The 23,645-nt window shown below is 37.3% G+C and overlaps 1 protein-coding gene across 3 annotated transcripts in view; it reads left to right on the top strand.

Annotated features, from left to right (window-relative positions):
• The window catches only part of KCNQ5 (potassium voltage-gated channel subfamily Q member 5), a 252,847-nt gene that overhangs the window by 206,753 nt on the left and 22,449 nt on the right, over positions 1 to 23,645 (top strand). Inside the window, exons 5-10 of one of the 3 annotated variants that reach the window (XM_090136145.1) lie at positions 240 to 365; positions 7,578 to 7,688; positions 9,380 to 9,475; positions 13,252 to 13,346; positions 15,529 to 15,555; positions 18,320 to 18,376. In XM_090136145.1, the coding sequence (XP_089992271.1) occupies positions 240 to 365; positions 7,578 to 7,688; positions 9,380 to 9,475; positions 13,252 to 13,346; positions 15,529 to 15,555; positions 18,320 to 18,376 (512 nt within the window). The remainder of the gene's footprint in view (positions 1 to 239; positions 366 to 7,577; positions 7,689 to 9,379; positions 9,476 to 13,251; positions 13,347 to 15,528; positions 15,556 to 18,319; positions 18,377 to 23,645) is intronic. The other 2 variants (XM_090136146.1, XM_090136147.1) reach the window with 2 other exon arrangements.

The raw sequence follows: 23,645 nt of genomic DNA, 5'->3' as shown, positions 1-23,645 counted from the left end.
TTGAAAATGTTGGATTTGGTGTGCTAGTGTAACTCTACGTATATTAGTGAAGTTCCTAGTGCATCAAAGGAGTAGATTTGGTCCATTTTTAAAGAAAATTTGCATCGGCAGGGAAGCATTTGACTTTTAACTACTCAAATGCCAAAAGAAGTATATAGATATTTTCACTGTGTCTTTCTTGAAGTGCCATTCTGTTCAATCATTCAAATGGATATTAATCTCTGCTTTGTTTTATCTAGGAATTAATCACGGCCTGGTACATAGGATTTTTAGTACTCATCTTTTCATCTTTCCTGGTTTATCTGGTGGAAAAAGATGCAAATAATCAGTTCTCCACATATGCAGATGCTCTCTGGTGGGGCACAGTAAGTACACAAAAAGAATACGCTGCTTCGTAGTATGCTAGAGTGCTTTGGATTGCACCTGCTGTTGATTTTAACTTAGTGAGATGTTCTGTGAATTGTTTCCACTGGCAGAAAGCTGGTCCCAGAGTCTCCCTACACCTACTCCAGCTATTCATTTGTACATCCATAGTTCATTTTACTCCATCCTGCAGAACAGCTGTTTATGAGTTTCTGCTGCAAATCAGATCACTGAACCTCCAAGAGAAGAAAGCATTTTACTTTTTAAGCCAGATCTTTTCATTAATACGTTTTGTAGTAATGTCCCACAAGGAGCTGCTTTGATCCAAATGAGAGCTATAAGCTGCAGAGCAGGAAGTGTCAGGGAAGTGGGAATAAAATTCTTACATCAGCTTTGCAGTGAAAGGAAGCTTTTTCACTGCCCTTAGAATGAAATTCTTTTTCCTTCCCTGTGCCTTGAGGACAAAAAGGCAAGAATAAATATTATTATTCTGGTTCAGCAGTGTTTTTTACAGGTGTAAAAGCCCTGATTTAGCTGAGCATTTAAGGTCTTGCTTAACTATCAAATCAATTACTTTGTTGAAATCTGTGGGATGTAAGTACATGCCTGACTGCTTTTCCAAAAGTAGGAGGATTATATGAATGCTTATATGTTTAAATAAACCAGGCTTTAAATGAACAATGAAGTAATGACGACCTAGGTGTCTAAGTAGTTGATTTATTCTTTTATGGCCCAATGTAAAGCTTTTTTTTTTTCTTTTTTTTCTTCCTTTTTTTTTTTTTTTTTTTTTTTTCCTGAAATATGCTCTGTAATGAGCTAGACCTCCATACTATGTGGGAGTTACTTGAACAGCAGCTAGAATACTTGCCCCAACAAAGCCTATTACAAAGCTATTGCCAAGCAGTAAAAAAAAATGTGGAGGGGTTTGGTTGTCGTTTTGGGATTTTTATTTTTATTTTTTTTTAAATCCTTCTGATTCAGTAGAACAAACACCATGAGCTCTGATACTGTCTGGATAGAGGAATGATGCCTGTGCGATCATTAATGCTGACATGACCAAGAGCACTCATTAGTTTTTCTGGGATAAGCATGAGAGCTGTAGCATCCTCTGCCACCTTTCCTGATCAGAGAGATGCAGAAATGAAGCTTTCTCACCTCAGATCCTCTGCTAAAATGGACTCTGTTTGGATTCAGTAGTATTTGCAGATTCAGAACTATTCAAAAACTTTTTCCAAAATGCACTGAATCTTTGAAAAGTATTTTTAATAAGTTTCATTTACATTCTGAGCAAAGGTCAGGGTCATTTTCTATTAGTATAACTAGCCTCTGTGTTTGAAATTTGTTCATCCTAGGAATAATTGTTTGTTACATATCTTCCCTAGTATTGTTGTACTCATGCACAAAACTGGGGAGGTAGGAAAAGCCAGACTTAATGGCTCTTATTTGCACATCTACAAAAGGACAGAAATATTTTTCCTGAAACTTTTTTAAGAGTGTCAAGGCAAAATCTGTAATAGCATACATGCTTCTATTCTGTATTGTGAATGCACATAAGATTCACATTGGCTAAAGCCATCAAAGCAGGTTTTGCCCTCAGTCTCACCATAACTGTTTATTTCGTGGGTTCTCTGTCTGTAACTGAAATAATTCATCCCAAGCAGAAGGAGGTTTACTTTCTCCAAAAGCTGAGGTTCAGATTTGCTTACAGCTTTCTGAAGCTTCTGGCTTAGGATGCTACTGACCTTGCCTTTGGGTACCAGTAGTCTGCAAACATAATTTTCTCCAGTAGTCTCCAGTAGTCTGCAAACATAATTTTCCTTTTTTGTTTGGCAGCGAGTCCTGCAAGAAGGCCTCTGTAGGTCGTGCAGGTGGGATGTTGCGTCGCATGGGTCTGAGAATGTCTGTTTTCAGCCACTCAGTTTCCCAGGAAACAGCTCCTATATGTCTGCAAAGCTTTTTGTGACTTAGCACTGGGTAGGCAGAGACTTGGGGCTTAGCACAGGATTGTACCCATCTGCCAGCAGGCTCTGGTGAGTGGACACAGACCCACAAGGAATGGGAAGGCTCAGCAAACCCAGACCTCAACTCCAATATCCAACTGAGGCTCATGTCAGATCCACATCCTTCCTCCTGAGCACCTCTAACAGCAGAAGTATGATCTTTGTTTTAGAATTTACTTTTGCACTACCTGCTGACTGCTATTTTTTTTGAGGAAAAACCCTGCTAAGAAGTAATCATTGTACAAAGTGGTGCTTAAAATATTTTGTATACTATGAAGCTAGAATGACTCATAGGTCAGATAAGTAGTGCAACTGAGAAAATAGGAATCTTTTCTTGACATCAGCAGGTAAAACAGCAAATTATAATCAAAAAACCTGAAAACAATCTCTATTGTACATTTCTATACCTTTCCTTCTTTCCCCCAGTGTGTGACATGAATACATTTAAATTTTTAATGTACTTAAGTGCACAACATTACTGAAAATCTATGATCCCCTTTACCTGTTATCTTTTCTATTTTAATAATAGTATTTTTGGTATAATATGTAAAACAGTATGTGGGAAATGCATAACGTGCTTCTTAGTCATGAGTTGTTTTTACTGCCAGAGTAACCCACATGCAGATTTTGAAAAGGTCAGAGTCTGTGGCATTCTAGGGGAAATCAATGCTTAGTCTCATTGATTTGTTTATTTGCAAAAGAAGTTGTTCTTACTTAAACCACAGAATATCTTCCAAATCCCAGATTGAATTCTGTGATGGCAGAAATGGAAGAAAGGAAAGACCGCCTGAAAGTCAGGCACAAATTGTCTTTTTAAATTTCAAGCTTTTAGAGGCACTTACACTCCTCTCCCGATCCAGACCCAGCATGCGGCAATTAGCCCATGCATTAATTCCAATTATTTGAGGATTGTACCATGCTAAGGTCATTTCATGAATTTCATTTTTAAAGCCCATAACTTTGCATTGAGACAAAAGACAGGATATGGCATACTAATTTGCATCTGAATACTGCTCTGTAGTTGCACATTGTACAGCACAACGTGCAGTTTAAGCATCGTGCTAATGTTTCTACTGTGAATATTCTTATAGTTGGAGTCCCCATGGTGCTGCTCAATACAGCCTTAAGTGTGCACTGTAAGAGTTCAAGCTCAGAATTTACTAGAAATGGTTTAATAGAAAAAAAAATAAGTAAACTGTATGGGAACAAAAAGTCTGTAAAAAAAAAAAAAATTGTAGGTCTTTCAAAATCAAACCTTACATGATTTTCTCAGAAGTGTTAGTGGTAGCTAGAACTGATCATGTTCATAGCAACATTTAGTTTACTTTTACCTGCAAATGTAATGCAATTAGGATTTCTGTCTCTCCTACACATTTAACAGAGTTTCTTTTAATAAAACATTATTTTCTACTAGTATCCAGTAGTTACAGTTGAATACAGAATGGCTCTGGCACTCCACAGTGACCTGTAGGTGAACAAAACAACTTAAATGAATAATACTGTCACAATTACTAGCTCAAATGAGTCAATATTGATGGTGTTTTTCAAATGTAATGTGATGATAGTCTGAGCAAACTAAATTTTTTTTCAGTTAATTGATGTCAGGTAAAGATTCAAAAGGTAAGTACTGCTATCAGAACATAAAATTATGTCAGAAAAAATATTAGGGAAGAGGGAAGCCCTCTGGGTCTTATCTCATCTGATTGAAAGCACCTAGGTTATATAAGCTCATTCATTATTGTATTGCCTCACTTATTATTAGCACATTTATTAGTTCTAGCAATGAGATATAATACAAGTTCTGTCGCAGTGTTTTTTGAGACTAGCTGTGTTCCTTGGTTTATCTGTCCAATCCTGCATTTTAGGATATGTTGAGTTACATGCTGAAGGAATCTTCCTTTCTATTATCCAAGTCTAGGTGACTAGAGCATGTGAAAACACCTAAACATTTTGTGTTTCAAGCTAGGAGAAACGAATCCTAACTAAAGAAACTAAAATGTTTGTTTTCCCCTATATAAGCTGTGGTGATCAAACAGACACGGGGCTGTTCAGCAGGTATCCCCACACTTTGGTTTCCCTTTTATTGTTTCTTGATCCTTTTTCATCATATTCCTCTCTCAGCCCCAGCCTCCTCCCAGATCAACAACTCATCCCTATTTACTTCCATAGGTTTGTTACACCCCTACTCAAATTTTGTATTTTTGATACTGTGTTCTAATTACTCTTGGTCTTGTATGATATTAATGCTGCAGTTACTTAGATATTGTTGTCCTTGCAAGACTTGAATCCTCTGAAGGTCTCCAGTATTCTCCTCCAGTTATCTTTGAACTTAAGGTCATTTCTCCCTTGACTCCCCATGAGATCCAACATTCTCTCATAGTGCCAGCTGTAACTTTTGTCAATATCTTTCTTATCAGTTATATCTTACAATTTCTCATCTTACTGTGGTCTCACATCCAGTGGTTTTCCACACCGCACTCAATTAATGTTACCCCAAGATTATGCCATTCAGAGCCTTATGTTCATTTATTTGCTTGCAGTACTAACAAGGATGATGAGGTTTATTTCTGAACTGGACCATGCGGATATCTGGAAAAATATTTTCTTAGCTGTGTGACCAGAGGAATATAAAACAAGATAAAATCCATTTGTTTGGTGTCAAATAACATGATATGGTATGGCTTTGACACCCATGTGTCAGTATAAGGACCATCCTGAGATAAAAGAACCCAAAATGAGCAACAAACCACTGATATGCATAGAGATTTTCATGACCTAAAAGAATGGGGAAAAAGGCTTTAAAATGATTGTACTCTTTTCTTTGGAGAAATCCCATAGATACATTCTATAGGACTGTTCCTGGTTTTATGTAGCTCTCAAGTATCAAATCTCAAAGGTTCAAGTTCATCTTTTAACAATTTCAGAAGATGCTAGGTGACAATATCATTAATATGCAAAGACGCTTAGGTCTGTTTTCCTTCTTACAGATCTCTCTACTTTCCAGCATCTAGAAGAGATAGGGAGCTGGGTAGAAGCCAAGTAACTGGACTCATTCCAGAGCTGCAAACTGCTTCATGATGATTGGACTGGAAATGAATTTTGAGGAACTTTTATTCAAAGGATTCATTTGTTCAAGTGCTTTATTGTTTTCTGTGTCTCAATAGCTTCAGACTGTTCTGCACTTGCTCTCTAATGCTAAGAGTTGGGAATACCCTTGCTAAGCAGAATAAAACCAAACCAAGCCCCTCTGCAAGTTCAAGAGCATGGCTGCAGCAGCCTCACTTCTGCTGGAAAGAAAGGGAGTTGCATTCTCATCTTCTTTGTTACCACTCAGTCTCAGTAAGGCTTTCTTTGCCTGCCTTGTGCAGACTCTGGTGCTTGTTAGATGTCTCTGTGAGCTGACTCAACTCGCCAAAACAAACCACAGAAGAATATGGGTAATTCTGCTTTCCTGGGTTGGAAAGCTGGGAAAACGGGATGCAGGCAGAGAGGGCAGAGAAATGAAGAGGAGCAAGGAGAGCAAGACCTGATAAACACCCAATGATGGAAAGCTGTGTGTCCCTCCAGGCTAGCATTACTACCTTGAGACTTGATAACCACTTGAAATATCAGCTGCAGAGATATTTCAGCTCACTGCCTTTTAGTCACTATGGCTTTCTGAGGGTAAATTACATCCGTAGTTTGTTCCCAACAATGGGAGCAATTAAAGGCACTGTTTACTATCTAAGGAGCCTTAAATAGTTGAAATCTAATTACTTCCAAAAGACTTTCCTTCTTTTGTCCTGTGGTGACCCCTACATTAAATAGAATTGCTTGGCTGTCTTTCATAGGAATGAACTTTGAGGAAGCTGGAAGCAAAATATTGTCTCTAGAAGGCATTTTCCTGAAGAATTCATTACTGCCAGAATATTTGCTAAGCCTGAACTTGCCCACATTTGGTACACTATGTAAAATAATTCCCTGTGCACATGTTCACCATTAATAACAGGCCCTGGAATCCTTGGCACTTAGCCGGTCGTTGTCTATCTTTGTCCTTTAACATTGTGTGCTGTTGCCTGAGCACAGTCCCTGCAGTCTTCCACCCTTCCTCAGAAATCCTCTACTTGACTGTCCTGCTTCTGGCTGCTGCACCAAGCAGTACGTGGGCCTATGGGTCCTGCCAGTCTGTTTCCCCAGTAGGGCCTGGCACACTTCCCAGGCCAGGAGTAGTCTGGAGGGCATTTCTTTAGACTAGGGAAGATCCCAGGCACAGGCACACATAGGCATGAAGCCAGAACTTTGGCCTTATTTTGCCTTAGAGATATGTTTTGTAGACAACCACATACCAGTATCTCAGCAGTCCCTGCTGTACATTACACAGCCTGCAGTCAGTGATTTGCACATGCACCAATCTGTGCCATTCCTCTGTCGTGGTGCTAAATGGCAAGGGTGCTGACCTCCACACCACAGATTTTGAAACATCTGTTTGGTGTTGCACTGTCCTCATGAAGGAATTACGGATGCAGTCTTCTTTCTCCTTGACCTCTTCCCACACAGGTCTGAGCTAATGCTATAGCATAGCATGTAGACATAGGTCTATCTGAGCCTGTCAGAGGGAAGGGGAAAGGATGAGGAAATTCCTACAGTTCCTTCCATCCTTAGATTAGCATTTTTTGTGTGTGTTTCAGAAAATGACCAAGCCTGAATTGTACTCATGGGCTTGTAGAAAATGCAACAGCTAATCGCTCCTGGTATTTGAATATTCTGTCTTTGAACTTCAGTTTCCTTTTAATACTACTGTATTTCTCCAATATGTTGTCTGTGTAATTTATATTTGTGTAGTTGTGCAAATATGTACAGTCCTGCTGAAAGGAGGTGAAACACCTGTACATCCACTGAAAAGAACACTTTTTTCTGCCCAATTTATATCATTTTCCATCATTTGCTTCAGCTGTGAAATCCCAGACTTTCTGATCTATTATTTATTTATTGCTTGTTGGGGTATTTTTCTCATGTTTATTATTTATTTGTTTTATTCAGAGACAGTATTGAGTCTTCATAGAATAATGTATTCATGTTACTTTTGTGTGTTTCTCTTTTAAAAATATCTGTATATATTTCACATTTCTCGAGTTATGTAGTGGAAAAAAACTGTTTCAGGCAGTTATATAATCTCAGGCTAACCTCTGAGGGACTTCTGGTAATCTTTGATCATTCTTTTGGGTTTTTTTTTAGATCACATTGACAACCATTGGCTATGGAGACAAAACCCCTCTTACTTGGCTTGGAAGGTTGCTTTCTGCAGGATTTGCTCTACTTGGCATTTCTTTCTTTGCACTACCTGCTGTGAGTATGCTTAAAAAAACTGTAAAATGATCACAGAAAACTTCAGTAGCTTGTACTGCTCTTAGGATACAAAAAGCTGAAGGAAACTTTCTAAATGAAGAACAACTGTTTAAGGCTTTTTACTCTGTGACAATATTGATGTGCTCCTAGCATCCAAATAAAAGGTTTGGTGTTGCTGACATTACGTGAGTTTTGGAGAAGTTTTTTGCTAGGACAAACTGGGATATAACCCTAAATTAGGTAGCATACTGCTGTGTAAGATTGAAATTCCTTTCTTTTTTTATGAATTGTGACTCATATATTACTGCTTTTCCTTGAGAGTTAAAAAAAAATCAGTTGATATGTATTTCTTAGTTTCCATTAAAGGAAATAATTTTCATGTTTCTGAGTGTAGTGCAATTGTGAAAGACTGGATTTCCTTTCTCTTTTAAATTAATATTAAATAAGCAGGAAACCAGAAGTGACATTTGAATCTTTTCATATTCCATATATATTATATAGTCCATCAACATTTTAATACTTGGTTTCATTATTGGTCATTATAAAATATGTCTGTTATAATAATACATTTGTTTTCAGTGATATAAACAAGCTTAACAGTCAGCATTTGCCAACAGCACCAAGTCATCTAATGTATTGCATTTACTTTTTATCTTATGCAAAGAGAGTATTTTGGTACCTGTGACATTATAATGCATAATAATTATAATTATATTACATTGCCTGTTTGTGAATCTTTGACATTTAATGACAACTACTGTAATTAATTATCTTTGTTACCTAGTAATCACTAGCAAGAAATTTAGTCTTAGCAAAAGAACATGTAGAAGATGAATAACCTTATGTATCAGAGATGCCGGAACTGTTATTCCTTGTGTCATATCTATATACAGAAATTGATTTTCCTCACAAACACTTTTCTGTTTGTAAAATGTGTGTGTGACTCTTTCGTGCATTTCTAGTATTTTTTATTTATCCTGGCTAAGAATCAAGTGGAAATGTTCTTCCTTGTAAAGCAGGCATGTCCAGAAGAAATATTGTACTCCTTCCAAGCCAAGGAGGGAAACATTCTTGGTCTTTGAGTCTGCCTAGCAGGAATCACATTTATCTTACTTTAAAAAAAGCAAAAAACCAAAAGGGAGAAGATTCATTGTCAGCTTTTTTACTAACCCTCTAGAATGAACAGTGGAGATTATTTAGATGAGAATTAGTGAGAGAAAATGGTCTTAATCTCTTAAGTAAGGCATTTTTTTAACATTTCAAAAATCAAAAATTATAATAAGCACTGCAGATATGAGCTTTGTTATCTATACATGTCTGGTATATCTGTCAGCTGGTCATTTCATTATTCATGGCTTACTTTCCTCTAAATGTTCCTGCCTGACTCTATAGATGTATGTATGTATGTATGTGTGTGTCTGTGTGTGTGTGGCCTTTAGAGTTGCAGAAATACAGTCTAACATAAACTCAGGCAATGGCTGGGGTAAGCAGTCATTGATACTACCACAGATGTTATCTCATAAAGAGTCTCCAGTCTAAATATGTATGGGCACTGTTGTTGAGCCTCATACTGCCTTGTGCAGTCATAAATGAAGCACACATATGATTACTTCAGATCAAAACTTTGTAGCTGATTGTGTATATTCGTAGGAAAAAAAAAAACTACTCATAAATATTGTATTGCATTGCAGGGCATCCTTGGCTCAGGATTTGCATTAAAAGTGCAGGAACAGCATCGCCAGAAACACTTTGAGAAAAGAAGGAATCCAGCTGCCAGTCTAATTCAGGTAAATATGAAACCAGTAAGAAGATAACAGTAGATGATTTAAAGTATATATTGGAGCAAGTTTTATTATTTTGGTTCGGAAAGTTTTGTGGAAATAATGTTTAACACAGATTAATTTCATGAAATACATTTCTTCATGTATATAGAATTTCCATTTATAGTTTGTGAGTTCTTCATCCATGCTAAAGAAACTGAATTGATTGCATTTCTGTAGCTGATGAATTAGAAGTGATCCCTGGACAACAAACTGACAGGGCAGCACTCTTGCCAATATTAAGCTGCTTTTCACGAATAAGGGGTTAAGAGTATTCCAGTGAGTGATGTACTTGGTAAAAATGAAGAGTCCTGTCCAGAAAACTGATTTCAGTATTAATCAATTCAAAAGCTCGAAAAGTAGGAACTAGAAATTTCAAAACTTCTGAAATTTTTGTAAGCGGTTTCAGCTCCAATATTGACATCATGATGCCAATCAATGATTTGCAAATATTTGTTTTAAAGCATGTGTCACTGTGTGCACCAGTACAGATTAAGGGGCTGACCTGCTACAAAAGAGTTCTGCAGAGAAGAACCAGGGTGAACTACAGATTGGCCAGCAATGTGCTCTTGTGACCAAGAAGGCCAATGGTATCCTCAGGTGTATTTAAAAGAGCATAGCCAGTGCATTGAGGAAGGTGATCTTCACCCTTTACTCTGTCTGGTGTGGTCACATCTGGAGCACTGTGTCCAGTTCTGGTCTCCCCAGTTCAAGAGAGACAGGGTACATCTAGAGGAAGTCCAGTGGAGAGCTGTGAAGATGATTGGAGACCTGGATCATCTCCCTTAAGAGGAAAAGCTGAGAGACCTGAGGCTGTTCTTCAGAAGAGACTGAGAGGGGGTCTTACAAACACTTAAGAGGGCTGCTCCAAAAGTAATGCCTCCTATTTTAGTGTTGACCTGTGTCACCAAAGGCAGATGTTGGTGATATAGCAGTAGAGGTTCAACGTTTCCCACAATATTCTATTACATTTTATTGCCATGTGATAAGGTGACAGCAGAAGGGCAGTCAGACAACATGATGTCCAACATGGAAGTGCATATGAAGCAAATGTGGAATTGAATTCCTCCATGTGAAAAAAATTGCACTTATTGACATTTTTTGATGTTTTCTGAACATTTATGGAGACAAACAGTGGATGTGAGCACAGTGAAGCAGTGGATGGTGTATTTCAGCAGTGGCAAGAATGATGTGAAAGACAAGCCATGTTCTAGAAAGCCATGTAGATTTTTATGAGTGTGGCATGCAGGCTCTTGTTCACCACTGGCAAAAATGCATAGCTAATGGTAGTGACTATGTTGAAAAATAGTGTTTTGTATCTGAAAATTTTCTCTATCAGATACTGTTATTGTGCTCTCTGTATCTGTTGTGGTTTCCATGGAAATAAGTAGGAGGCATTATTTTGGGAGCTTTCATAAATTATTGTATTGGTTAATAAAGCTAAACATGCTCCTTTTCTGTCTACAGTACTGTAGTATGAGAGTCTGGGATATTTTCTAAAGCATATATTCTAAACTGCTCCCATGAGATTAAAGTTTGATTGACAGAGGATAGATATAATAGAATTAGGCTTTGGATGTACCTCTTCTTACTGTTGTATGAAAATCCAATCAAAATATTTAAAAGATGGTGTACTTAACAGATCAAGAGTAGGCAGCCAGCTGATCTCAGGAAGATACTCTCAGTGGACAAAATCACTGTAAAAGGAAGATAATTGTGGGATCTAAGAAGTGAAGGTTGTTCAGCATTTTCATGTTCATTTTCATGTTCAGCATTTTTAGTCATCTGGAAATTAATATAAAATTGCTGATGGTGATATTTGCCAATGCAGCAATTGGCCAGTGTATGGCAGAATAATAAAGATGAGGGCAGGCACATGACAGTGAATCCGAGTATGATCAGGCTGGAATTGTTCCAACCAAATGGCTTAGTATACCAAGTACAAAACTGTTGATCCGGAAACAATGCACACAGTGTATAACTAGAGGACTCTGTCCTAATATTAGCAACTCTGGAAAGTACTTGTCCAAGTGTGAGAAACATAGAGGAGAAAGAATAGAGAAGAAGGGTGGAGAGGTTCCCAGTAGGAAGAAGGGAGACAGGTTCCCAGTACGTTATTTTGCCAAAGTTTATTAAGTTACATAAGGAACAAGAAACTTATTAAACTGACATTACCACCATGTGTAATGATGCAAACAGTACTAACATGCTGCACAGCAAATCAACACCCATAGTTTGTAAATGAGGTTGGAAAACTGTAGAAAATAAAGAAAAAAAAGGAGGTGGAGGGATTGGAAATGAGTTCAAATATGGAGAAAATTTCATGTTTAGAATTTCAGGGTGGATCTCAACAGTATATCATTTACTGTAACATGGCCTGTTGTTTTTGTTTTTTTTTTTAATTGTTTATTATGGATATTGACAATGAGTTACCTTGTGAATCACTACTCTAGTTTATCAGGATAATGTCTGTTTTCTGGTAAGTTATTCCATAGAATTAGCCTCTCCTAACTCATCAGTTGCAGATATTCTGTCTACTGGAGCTCTGCAAGATAGCTAAGCTATCACAACAATCAACGTACAATATGAACATACTTTTCTCTATTTGTTTAGCTTATAAGAAGCATGCAGTGTGAATATTATTGAAGCATGTAAATCCAGAGAGGAAGTGCTGGAAACTACACGACCATCTAATCTAGCAGATAGAAACGTAACAAATTTCTCTGGCTATAAGCCAAACCAAAAAGTTTCAAATTAAGAATAAAGCAGAGATTTTTGACGATGTGGATGATCAGCCTGTGGAACAACTTACCAAGTAAGCGACAGGCTCTTCATCTGTAGATGAAGGACAGATACATCTGCGGGAGATGTGCAGGAAGACACAGGGTATTAAACTCCATACAAGAGTACCTGGATGACATTTAATGCTTGACATTATACAGGAAGCACAGATACTCAGCTAGTACAATTTAATATAGTTGTGCTGACATCAGTAAAGCTGTACCAGTTTGCAGAGATGAGAATCTATGTTACTGTCCACATGCAGTTATAAATCTAGGTGTTGAATACATTTTCAGTGCTAAGCTTTGGTTGCTCACCTTTGAAATTAATTTGTAGTTTTAAGCATTTAGTAGTGTTTCAAACCACAGAGAATACTTCTACATGCTTTTTGCCTGGTTTTCATTATCATTTACGAAATGTATTATGACACTTTCTTTACCTGAAACTGCAAGTTTGTGTGGGTTTCCCCTATGGAATTGTCACAACTAAATCACTGTGATGCTTTTTTCAGGCACCTTTATGCTGAATATTTTCTGGTACTTCCATGAAGCTAATAACTCTTGCCATACCATGTTCTGATTTACAAAAGCTTTGGTAGGTTTCTGCTGGTATTTACTCGCTCACTCTAATACAGACATCCCAATCTGAGCAAAACCCACTCTCTCCATGACCAGTGCGGTGGCATTGTCACTTCATGTTCTTGGTTCCTTTGTGCTTTTCTATTGTTTCCCCATACCAGGCTTCTTGGCGGTTTTATTCTACCGACACCAGCCGAACAAACCTGACTGCCACCTGGCGATATTATGAAAGTATTCTTCCTCCCCTCAGGCATGTATCAGTGCTATGAATGATAAAAGAAAGCCATGACTTGTATTGGTTACTAATCTGCTTTTCAATTTTTTGTTTCATCCCCTGCTCCCTCTTGCCTTGTTTTTCTTTTTTATCATATATCCTGCACGTAGTGTGTATGGCGTAGTTATGCGGCTGATGAGAAATCGGTTTCCATTGCTACCTGGAAGCCTCATTTGAAGGCCTTGCATACCTGCAGCCCTACAAAGTAGGTACAAATATGGCAGCTGGTGCCGTTCTTGATGTCTGTTCAAGCTTATAGAGAATTACTATTTGTTTGTTTTGTCTTGTTTTGTCTTCTTAAGTTCTCTTATAAAAATTTTCAACTAACAAATCCAGCCAGTGTTATCTGGGAGCCTAGTACAGAGAGACAGATACAAATCACCTTCATTTATCTAAGAAGTATCACTGAACACAGGCATTAGAAACATTTCAATGAGAAAACATTTATCAAGGGTAATGTTTTACTTCTATCCATGCTCCGTACCAGCTGTGCCTTAACACACTCATTAATAATCACAGTCCCATTTTGAACTTACACTAATTCCTCCTGCATGCTGTTGATAAAGATATAACATTATTTACAACAGATTTATAGAAGGACGTGCCTATTGGTAAATACTACTTACTAAGAAAAAATGGCTCCCTTCAGTTTTGAAAGTTTTGATCCTGAACTAAATTCTGGTATAAATGCATGTAAAACACCAGCTTGCTCCAGGTGAAGATCAGGGCTGGAAGGCTTCCTGACCTGTAAGACTGGGGAATGCATCTCAGTCCCAGCTGCACATGGTGACAGCACTGCAAATGCATACTGGAGTGTCAACCAACAGCTGTCCCCTCCTCTGCTTTCCTCCAAACTCTGGTTTTTGTGGGACAGAAACATATTTCACTGCTCTTCTGCTAAATTTGTTTTATCAAGATCCTGAGTTTGAGAGGACAATTGAAAGTACATCTTCCTCTTGCTGTACAAGGTGACCAAAATCAAACTCTCTAGGAAGCTCAATCCCTAATGATTTTTCTTTGGCATATACCTCTGTTTTTGTCACAGCAACCAACAAGCATTTGAGCAAATATACATATGAATGCAATTTTTCCCTGAACCAATACAATTCAATATATGTATTCGCCCAGTTTAAAATTATGTTTAAGAAAGAAAATATTAATACAGAGCTTGTTCTTTCAGTTAAAAATTATTTTTGCACTCTTTGACTAGACTGTGCTTCTGTATTAGATTATAGCTGCAGAACACCTTTCCAAAGGAGCACAGCCTTACGTCATTTTGCAAATGAATGATCTGGGGAAATTCCTGCTTCTTGTCATTACTTCTGGTATATTTAGTATTTCCTTAAAGGAAATTGTATCCTCAGTTATACACCCAGTCAGTGGAAGGTAACTAAAAACACCTGATATCACAGCTTGGCAAACAGAAAATATTCACTGTTATTGTGTGGTTGAGAATACACAGAGCACTGGCCATCCAAGACCCTTCAGAAGTCCAAGTAAAGATTTTCCAGAAGGTAGTAAGTTGACTGATGCAATACAGGATACAAATTAGAAGTAAATGATAATAAGGATTAGAAAGGAGTACAATAAGAGCCTTATGGGAAAGCTCTGATAAGCATCCTAACTGTTGTTATTGCAGACAGTGCAAGAGAATTAGTGGTTTCTCTCAAAGCTGGGTGATGAACATCCACATGACAGTAAAAAGGTAATTGTGTGCCAAAAAACTCAGCCAAAAAGAGGTTTGGCTGGGTACCCAAAGCTGATTTTTGAATTTCAAAGAGTTGACAAGAACAGAGCCATAAGCAATCAATTACCATAACCATAATTCCAAAGTGCTTCAAACTAAAAGGAGCTTTTAGATTAAAAGTTACGTGGAATACTGATTTTAATAAACATGCAAAAAATTTTGACCTATATAAACAGGTTGAAGACAACATTGGTATGAATGGATGGATATGAAATAATGAAGCTATATCCCACCAAAAATATTCTCAAATAAGACTGTCCCTCGAAAGTGCATCTAATTGTTATTTTAAATAAGTCTATTGCTGTGATACCCTAAAATTAAACCTTTTAAAGCCTACAGCTTTCTGTTATATATGTGTCAGCAATGCATTTTGCCTAAGTGCTTTGCCAACTCAGTCTGCAGTGGTATGTACTAAGCATGTTGTGCATGTGTTAAAACAACTGGAAAGCTTACTTTTCAGAAGCATTGTAGTTATAAGTCTTGCTTGAATGTTTTTGTGGTCGCAATGTATCATGTGTGTTGTACACTAATTAACACATCCATTTACGTTTAGCATATATCTAACATCATCTGTAGCTGAGTAATGTGATTACTATCTGCATAACAAATATGTTTTTCCCTCCCACTCCCCGACCTGAAGAAAAGAACAAGGGGAAGCTTCTAGCAGGTTTGTAGTTTAATTTATTTCTTCCATCTTTGAAATCTCTGCTTCTTAAAGGCTTTTTGCTCTTTTATGCTCTGTATAATAGGTTCAATAAACTGCTAACTGATAATAGTCACAAATGTGAGTTTAACCTGCATTGATAAAAGTAACGATGCTGAAATTTGCTTGAATGGAAAAATTAGGCAATTTGTTTGCTTTTCTAAGTTCAAGCACTAAGTAGTTGTTACAGACCCTGCTCCTGAGGAGGGATGTGCCTACTGACTCCTGCCACAAAACTGACGCCATTTCCAGCAGCTGTAATGGAGGGTAGAGGCATGTGGTGGAATTTGGCTTTGAATACCAGCTGTGTTGCCACCTGGCCTGGATGCAGGCTTAGGACTGCTTGCTGTAGCATGGAGAGCCAGGGCTGCCCTCACTCAGTAAATAAAACCCTGAAGATCATAGAATCATAACATCATTGAGGTTGGAAAAGACCAGCAAGATCTTCTAGTCCAAATGCTAACCCATCACCACCATGCCCAGTAAACCATGTCCCTCAAAGATGCACAGTTTTAGGATAGTACATGGAAATGTTGCTCCTCATCCTTATGTATAGCTTGAATATTTAGGGCCTGGAAAGGACCTGGTGGCCACAAAAGAAATTGTACTGCCCTCAAAACTAGTTAGGAATGAGAGTCAGCAAGTGTTGGGCAATCAATAAAGCAGAGTCAGAGGAGAGTGGAGTTTACTTCCAAGGAGAAAATATTCAAAAGCCAAGAAAAAAGCATCAGTGATGCATCAACTTCTGAAATGCATCTACCCTGTGTTATACTGTGGTTTGCAAACTCTTTTTGCTTTTTTAATCATCTATGAGCAGTCTGAGCACTTCCATACCTAAAATGCAAAAAAACAGGTGGAAAGTCTTCACAGAAATTGCCCTCATCCCTCTTCACTTTTCAGACCAGTTCCCTGCTGCCTGATTCCATCCTCTTCCCTAAAGTGCATGTTTGGTATTGCAGTACTTCGAGCTGAATGGATTTGCTCTGAAGTGTCACTTGGGAGTGCTTCACCTACTTTGTCATTTGCAAGAAACTGTCACTGTTGGTTCTGTTACTTTTCACAGACGTTACCTCTATAGGATCACTGGCAATGAACTGGTCTTATTAAATTGTTATAGCCCGAGCAAAACTTTTCACACTTGCCAGCCATATTGCATACTCCTTCAACAACATTTAAAATTGTTTTCAGCTTTTTTAAGGATGAGACTGGATTTGGCAGTAAATAAGTATGTGTCTTCAAAACAGCGATTTGTGCAGAGCTTATTCCCAGCTGTACCCATAAGGACTTAAAGACACAAATTTACTTACAACTTGTAGAAGCTAAATGGAAGGGGAAAAAATGTAAAATGATATGACCTGCCCCTTATTAGAGATACTGCTGTGGTTTTAAAAGTAGTCAGTGATTTAGCCATGTATTTTCACTTTATATTCACTGAATGAAAGATGTTTGCCCCTTCAAAAAACAATGAGCTTGTTAACTCTTTGAAATCCTGGTCTACGGTAGAAACCTATAGACCACTCAGTGCCTTTTTAAAAAGATGTCTTTTGTTAATAGTTGTTCATTGCATTGTTATGCTGAGATACTGCTCTATGTTTATATCACTTAAAATATGTGTATGTGTTCTGCTGTAAAAACATAAATGCAAACAGCTGCTACGTACTTAGAAATGACTGTCCTCGACTACTTAACTTCTCTCTTACTGCACTGCTGAGTGACTTGCATGGGATGCTATGTGACCTAAGTAAGCTGCTTCTTGTTTCATCTTTAAATGAAGATATGTTTGTTCAAGTAATGCGTTGGATTTCTTTCTGAATATACTCTTTACTCTTTATTCTATTCTAATAACAGTGGAGAAAAAAATTTTTATTACTTTAGGTAAAAGCTACATTTTTTGCCTATCAAATTGAATTTTATATTTGCAGAAATGAATTCTTTCATTCTGTCATGTATAGACCTACCATCTTTCATTAGGCACCTGAGTGTTGTTGCCAGAGTTAAGAGAGCTATGCTTATGCAGCTATAGCTTCATACTGATATTAAGAAAAATATTTTCAACATATTACATGGTGTATTTCTCTAAACAGTATACGTATGTATTCTAGTCAATCGCTTATCAAAAGAAAGGTTTGACGACCTTTCTGGTCAATGTGGGGTGTAAACTGAGATATATCTGTAAAGCAGTACTAGTTCTGCAAGCTGTTTAGAAAGCCTTACGTTAAATTATCTATATCGATAAATACACACTGAGTGTAAATAGTATTTATTTCTATTCAGTTATACACTGCAGCTGAACTACTTCCTATGCAAGGAATGAGGTCAAGACCAAGGAGTCTTACAGCATCTTGAGAACATAAACAGTCTTATGCTGTGTGTAGGACATACTTTGGGCATCTGCAAAGAATGAATTTCACCTGTCAGTTGTAGGCTCCACTTAGCTTTGTAAATAGCAAGTCTTAATATGAAGACTTGCAAGCAAGCACAGAAGGTTGGAATAAAAAAGTCATCCCTACTCTGAAAGAAGCATGTAAATTATATTCTGGAATTCTCTTCATCTACTAAATCATAGTTTTTTCTAAAAGTAGAAGTAAAGTAAATTATTATCTCTGCATGCGCTTTATGAGAAAGGAATTGCCAGTGATGAAGAATCTGACTTGAGGTGGAAAGCCTAACCCCTCACCTAGCAGTGGAATGCTTAGTAACATGGTCCTCTATCTCCCCTCACTCCTAGTAAGCTTTGTAGTAATAAACAGAAGCTCTTCAGGATGTACATCCCTCGGAAACATAGGTATTCAGCATCCTGCCTCTTCATATGATGTTTGAGAATGCCAACTAACATCAGGTGCATGATTCATTTATTTTCCACTCCTTGGTGCTTTAAAGTTCCTTACTTCTCCAAAAGACCTTATTTATTTTTTTAAGTGCTTGTAATTCCCCTTGCTGCTTGTTGCCTGCAATGACATTAATACAATGGCAGTAGTTCCAGTAATTTGAAACTGATACAATTGCAGTGTGCAGCACGCCATGGTTTGCCAACATGCAGATTCCCTTTTCTGCCTGAGACTTGAACTTTTGGAATGCATCACCCTGTAGAGATCTATACAATTTTTGAGCATTTAGATAAAGACATTTCCCCCAGTCCAAGAGGATTTTTACACTCATGGCAGTTGAGTTCTCCATTGAATAACCAGTGAGGAAAAATGAGATGTAACATACTGGTCAATATCAACAATTCAAGTGTGTAATCGTTATTGAGAAGAATCCCCTTGGACACAGCCTGTGGAAGCTGTGCCTGCATCCTATACTGGAAGGTGGAGAAATGCATGTGAAACAAACCATTTGCTTCAGTTAAATTCTGTTGAAACTGTTTCTAACCAGAAATGGTAATTTCTAGATGGATGGATCTTAGAGGATGACACACTTAATTTATAACTAAAGCACATTACAATTTTTCTTACTTTCTAAAAGTAACTTAAAAAACAACACAAGTACAAACTGATGATAGAAAATGAAGGAAAAAAAAAAAGATTCTCTTCATCCAGAAATTGTTTTGATAAAGGAAATTCACAAAAGCCCTGACTTTTTGTTTGGATTTTTTTTTTTTTTTTTTTTTTTGCTTGACAATTGAACAGTAAGACATTATGTCCTTGAAATTCTTGTTACTACTTGTTACTACTCATTGAAGGCAAGGTATGAGATACAGCACGAGATATGTTTCTTGGATTCAGGATCCTAGAATAAGACTGGTGGAGAATTTTTGAACATTTGAACATCAGACCTTATTGTACTACTCACTGCATTAGCATTTGTTCAACTTAGCTTAATTTCTGTAAAATGTATAGCTTGGGAAGAATCAACATCTGTATTTATTGGAAGTTAACTATGGCAAATCAACACGAACTTTTAATTGCTGTTATTTGTCATGGTTGATAACTTTTGTCAGCTTGAGTTTCTGTCTCGACTCAAGATTCAAAGCATTCTCTCTCACCCTCAGGCCTTACAGTTACTTCTGATTAATTTCAATTTGTTCCTATTCCCACTTCCACCAGCCTGCTCAGTTTGAAAAGCTGAATCACAGATTTTAACTAGTGGAAAGCAGCAGTGCTGCAGGTCGGAGGCTACTATAGGGTAGAGGTAGAAGTGTAGAGGTAGAAATGCCCAGAAATGTAGGAAGATAGAAAGGGAAGTAGGGGAGCAGAACAGGGAGGCAAAGTGATGTCCCGTTAACAAAAAATTATAGTAAGATGCTTAATGGAGGACAGAACTGCGAGTACGGGAGAGAAGAGCAAGAGTTTGTTGACATTTATCAGTTAAAATCTTATTGAGTCGAGTAATTTGGTTCGCCAAAGAACTGTTTGTTCCCGATGCAGTGAAGCTACAGTGACCTCTAGTGTCTCTAAACACCTGTTCCTATGATGCAAAAGATGGAATTTGAAAAGAAGAGCTATAAAGTCATTTGCTATTGTAGAGAGGTGAGTGGCTCATCCATGTACAATCCAAGACAAATGAGTGGTAAAATTCTGCAACCAGAAGAAAAAAGATAGAGAGAAATCACTTGCATTTCTTCCAGAGGTTTCAGTTATAGCTCCACTAAAATTTGCTTCAGTTTTACTTATATGAATGTATCCACAGATTGCAACCTGCAAGTATAGAGGAGACCAAAGACATTACTGTTGCTGTGGAAGATTGTAATAGAAAGCTAACGTATACAAATGAACAGGAATAAATTATCAATTACATAAGTACAAAAAAATGATGGACAGACACATATCTAAAGGAATATGGAGATAATTGGAAACAGCTGGATTTCTCTCCAATTGTTGTCATTTAAGTCTGATTCAGGAGCCTGTGTAATTTCAGAAAGCATTTACACACCTATTTTACCAATTCCTCCTAATAATTCTTGCCTCTTGGAATAGCATTCAAGTTAAACTTTGGAAGTAATTAAAAAGATATGTGAATTTCCAAGGGGCATTAGCAGGTTTACATTAATTCAAATAATTTTCTTTGGATTTCCCATAAAGAGAGAGGAAAGAAAAAAATAGAATGTGCTAAGCCCTGCAAGATATGAAGAATTTGTAGCAGGGCACTGGACAGCATTAATGCAACCATCATTAAAACAGAGTAAAGAGCTTTAAATGTTTAGTGGCTACTGATTCAAGTGTAGAATGCCCAAAAATGCTTGCAAGGGCATAAGATTATCTCCAATCTGTATCTCTAATGCTATCCCCACCACTGCTGCAACAAATAGTTGAGAGCCCAGAACCTATAAGGGAAGGGACTTCACTGTGGGTAAAAACCCTGCTCGGCGTACCCCAAAAATGCAGTTAATCCAGTTATTTCTTCATGATGCATTATTTATTATTATTCCTCTAGACATGGTTTCTCCCCTGCTGCAAGTCACACAATTTATTCCTGTTCAGAGTAGGACCCGGTGGCTCTCGGAACATTTCCCACCAGTCTCAAAATAGGAACAGGGATCCAAGAGCAAAGAACTATAACCAGTGTCTTTGGAGAAACTTTCAAGATGTAAAACAGTTTCCAAAGCAGGCTTCCTTCGGAGGCTCTGTTTCTCTTCATGATGCAGCATTCTCTGCATGGACCCTTGGCATGCCGTTACATTGCCATTGCTACAAAGCAGATTTTCTTTTTTGAGTGTGAGGTCTGCATTCTGAATTAATATTTTCATTCTCAGTGTTGCACTTTTACAAATGGCTCTAGTACAACTGAAGTATCTACTGTTCCTTTCACCATTGCCTCATTGCTTTGGTTTGGAGAACTAAAGATATTCAGGTTAAGTAACCATTGTATACCATTCAGTTTTTATTAATGAAATAATCTTGTGCACAAGTTCATTTAAATGCAGGCATTATTTAGATTAATACAGATTAATTGACATAATGATGTATGCTTCTTTCATTTTACTATTTTCATTTTCACTTAGATTATATTAAAAATATATATGGTCCACACTGATCTTATTTATGGCTCATTTACCACTTTTTCTTTCATTTTTAATGGCTGTAAAAGGTAGAGAGCTGTCCAGAAAGCTTTTTACTTTAAGATTTGTCAAAGAAACATATAATTTGATTTCATTTTCATTATCAAAAACAATGAGCCATAAGAAGAAGGGACACATACGGGAATAAGATGAAGTCCATGTTGATCCTGTTGTTCATGCTGTATGACAACGCAATAATGTAGCTAACACATATTTTCCAGCTTCTACTTTCATGAAGTTGTACAATACAAAGAATTCTTGAGATGAAATGTAGTTTTTATTGAAAATTAAACTTAACTCACTTTTCTTTCAAATAATAGGTTCTGTGAATGTTTTGTATGGAGCATGCAACAATATATAGTACTGCTGGCTTGGGTAACAATTTTCAGTGGAAACAGATGATGTTTCCAGCACCATCATGTGTTTATTTCAACAATTGCTTACTCTGGGCAAAGGGAAGTAGGGAATTGCATTCAGAAATTATAGGAAAGGTATTCTTTCAAGTGATTCAACATGCCTTATAGAAATATGTTTATCTAGTAATCTTCTTATTGATATGCTCTTTTTTTTTTTTTCTTTCCTTTTTCTTTTTTTGTGTTCTCTAAACTTATCTCAATCTGAGCTTTCTGGCATGTGCTTTTGCCTGCTACAAATTGCATCCTTTCTGCTCTCAGTGATGTTTGTGTTCAGAATGAAATGCTGTGCTATGCATGGACAAAGATATCTGATTATCTCAACATTTCACAGCCACAGAAGTTTATAATTACATTCAATCTCCTATAATTACATATTAACTCTGTATTTTCAGAGTGCAGTTGGTTAAACATCTAAGAACCACACAGTACATTTTAGCAGTAGTTAATTAGCTACAGAGTTCATTTCTTTTGAAAACATATTTTATGGGTCTGCAGAAGCGCAAAGTCTTGAGGGTGCTAGGAAGTTTTAACTTCAAGTACAATTGTAGTTTGCAAATAGACAGTCTTTGCTCTAGATGTCTTAAAAGCATCCTCCAAAACTTAGGTCAGTGCAGTGGGACTGCATGACCCATTAACAATATACCATGAGCAACTTCTACTTTGCTCACTTTATCTCTCCCCTTGCCTGAACAGTATCATTGATGAAGATGGCCGTTCCCATAGATAAAACAAGGGTACCAAAGCAGGTGTAAGACTTCGTTTCTGCTTTCCCTTTGTGCCATCTGCTTCAGGAAGCAACAGACAAAAGCAAGAAGGCTAAACAGTGGAAAAGCATAAGTATGTAGATAGGGAACCACAGAATTTCATCATATGTTCACCTTAAGGTGAACAAAGTTAATTTGAGTATTGAGAAGTAGAAACCCTATATGTTCCACATTTAAATGACTGGAGGGGAAGGATACAAGCACAGAACAAATCTTGGCCAGCTGTAAAGATACAGGGCCACCTTTGGTCCAGCAGTCACAACCATGACCTTGGTTGGGCCTTAGTGTTTGTCCTGAAGTGCCAGTAGCACCTGCAGGGAATGAGGCCCCAGCTTAATATCCAGCAGTGACTTCAGTGAGCACAGAGGGTAACCTTACATTTCCATTAATCAGTCATCACTCTCTTTCATGGATGTTTTGTTAATTTTGGTTTTGTCTTGTCCCAGTAAGTTCTGTTACAAGAAATTATGAATATGAGTGACCACTAACAATGCATATGAAATGCTGGAGGTGCCACATATTGAAAAAGCATGATGATACTAACAGTATTCTTGCCTGCTTCAAAAACAAACAACAAACAAAAACACTATATGGCATGCAATAATAATAGAACACATTTTGTTCTTGTCTATCTGAAAAGATCACCAGAAGTGCACTGAGCTGGGCTGATTAACGTGGGAATAAACCTTTTTAAAATTCAAGGAATAAAAAAGTAAATCCTAGAGATTAATCCATGACAGTTGTATTAAATTTGTTTCTGTTTGTTAATTTTAATTTCCTTCACATATTATTTTGTACTTAAGATAGACTGTTTTGGGTTATGTCTCTATCAGATAATAACTACATCAAGTCATTTCCATTCCCAAATTACACATA

Source organism: Phasianus colchicus, chromosome 2 (assembly GCF_987193195.1).
Source record: "Phasianus colchicus chromosome 2, bPhaCol1.hap1.1, whole genome shotgun sequence".
In the NCBI taxonomy this organism is placed as follows: Eukaryota; Metazoa; Chordata; class Aves; order Galliformes; family Phasianidae; genus Phasianus; species Phasianus colchicus.
The sequence above is the reverse complement of the archived record's forward strand: the minus strand, read 5'-3'. Positions and strand labels throughout refer to the sequence as shown.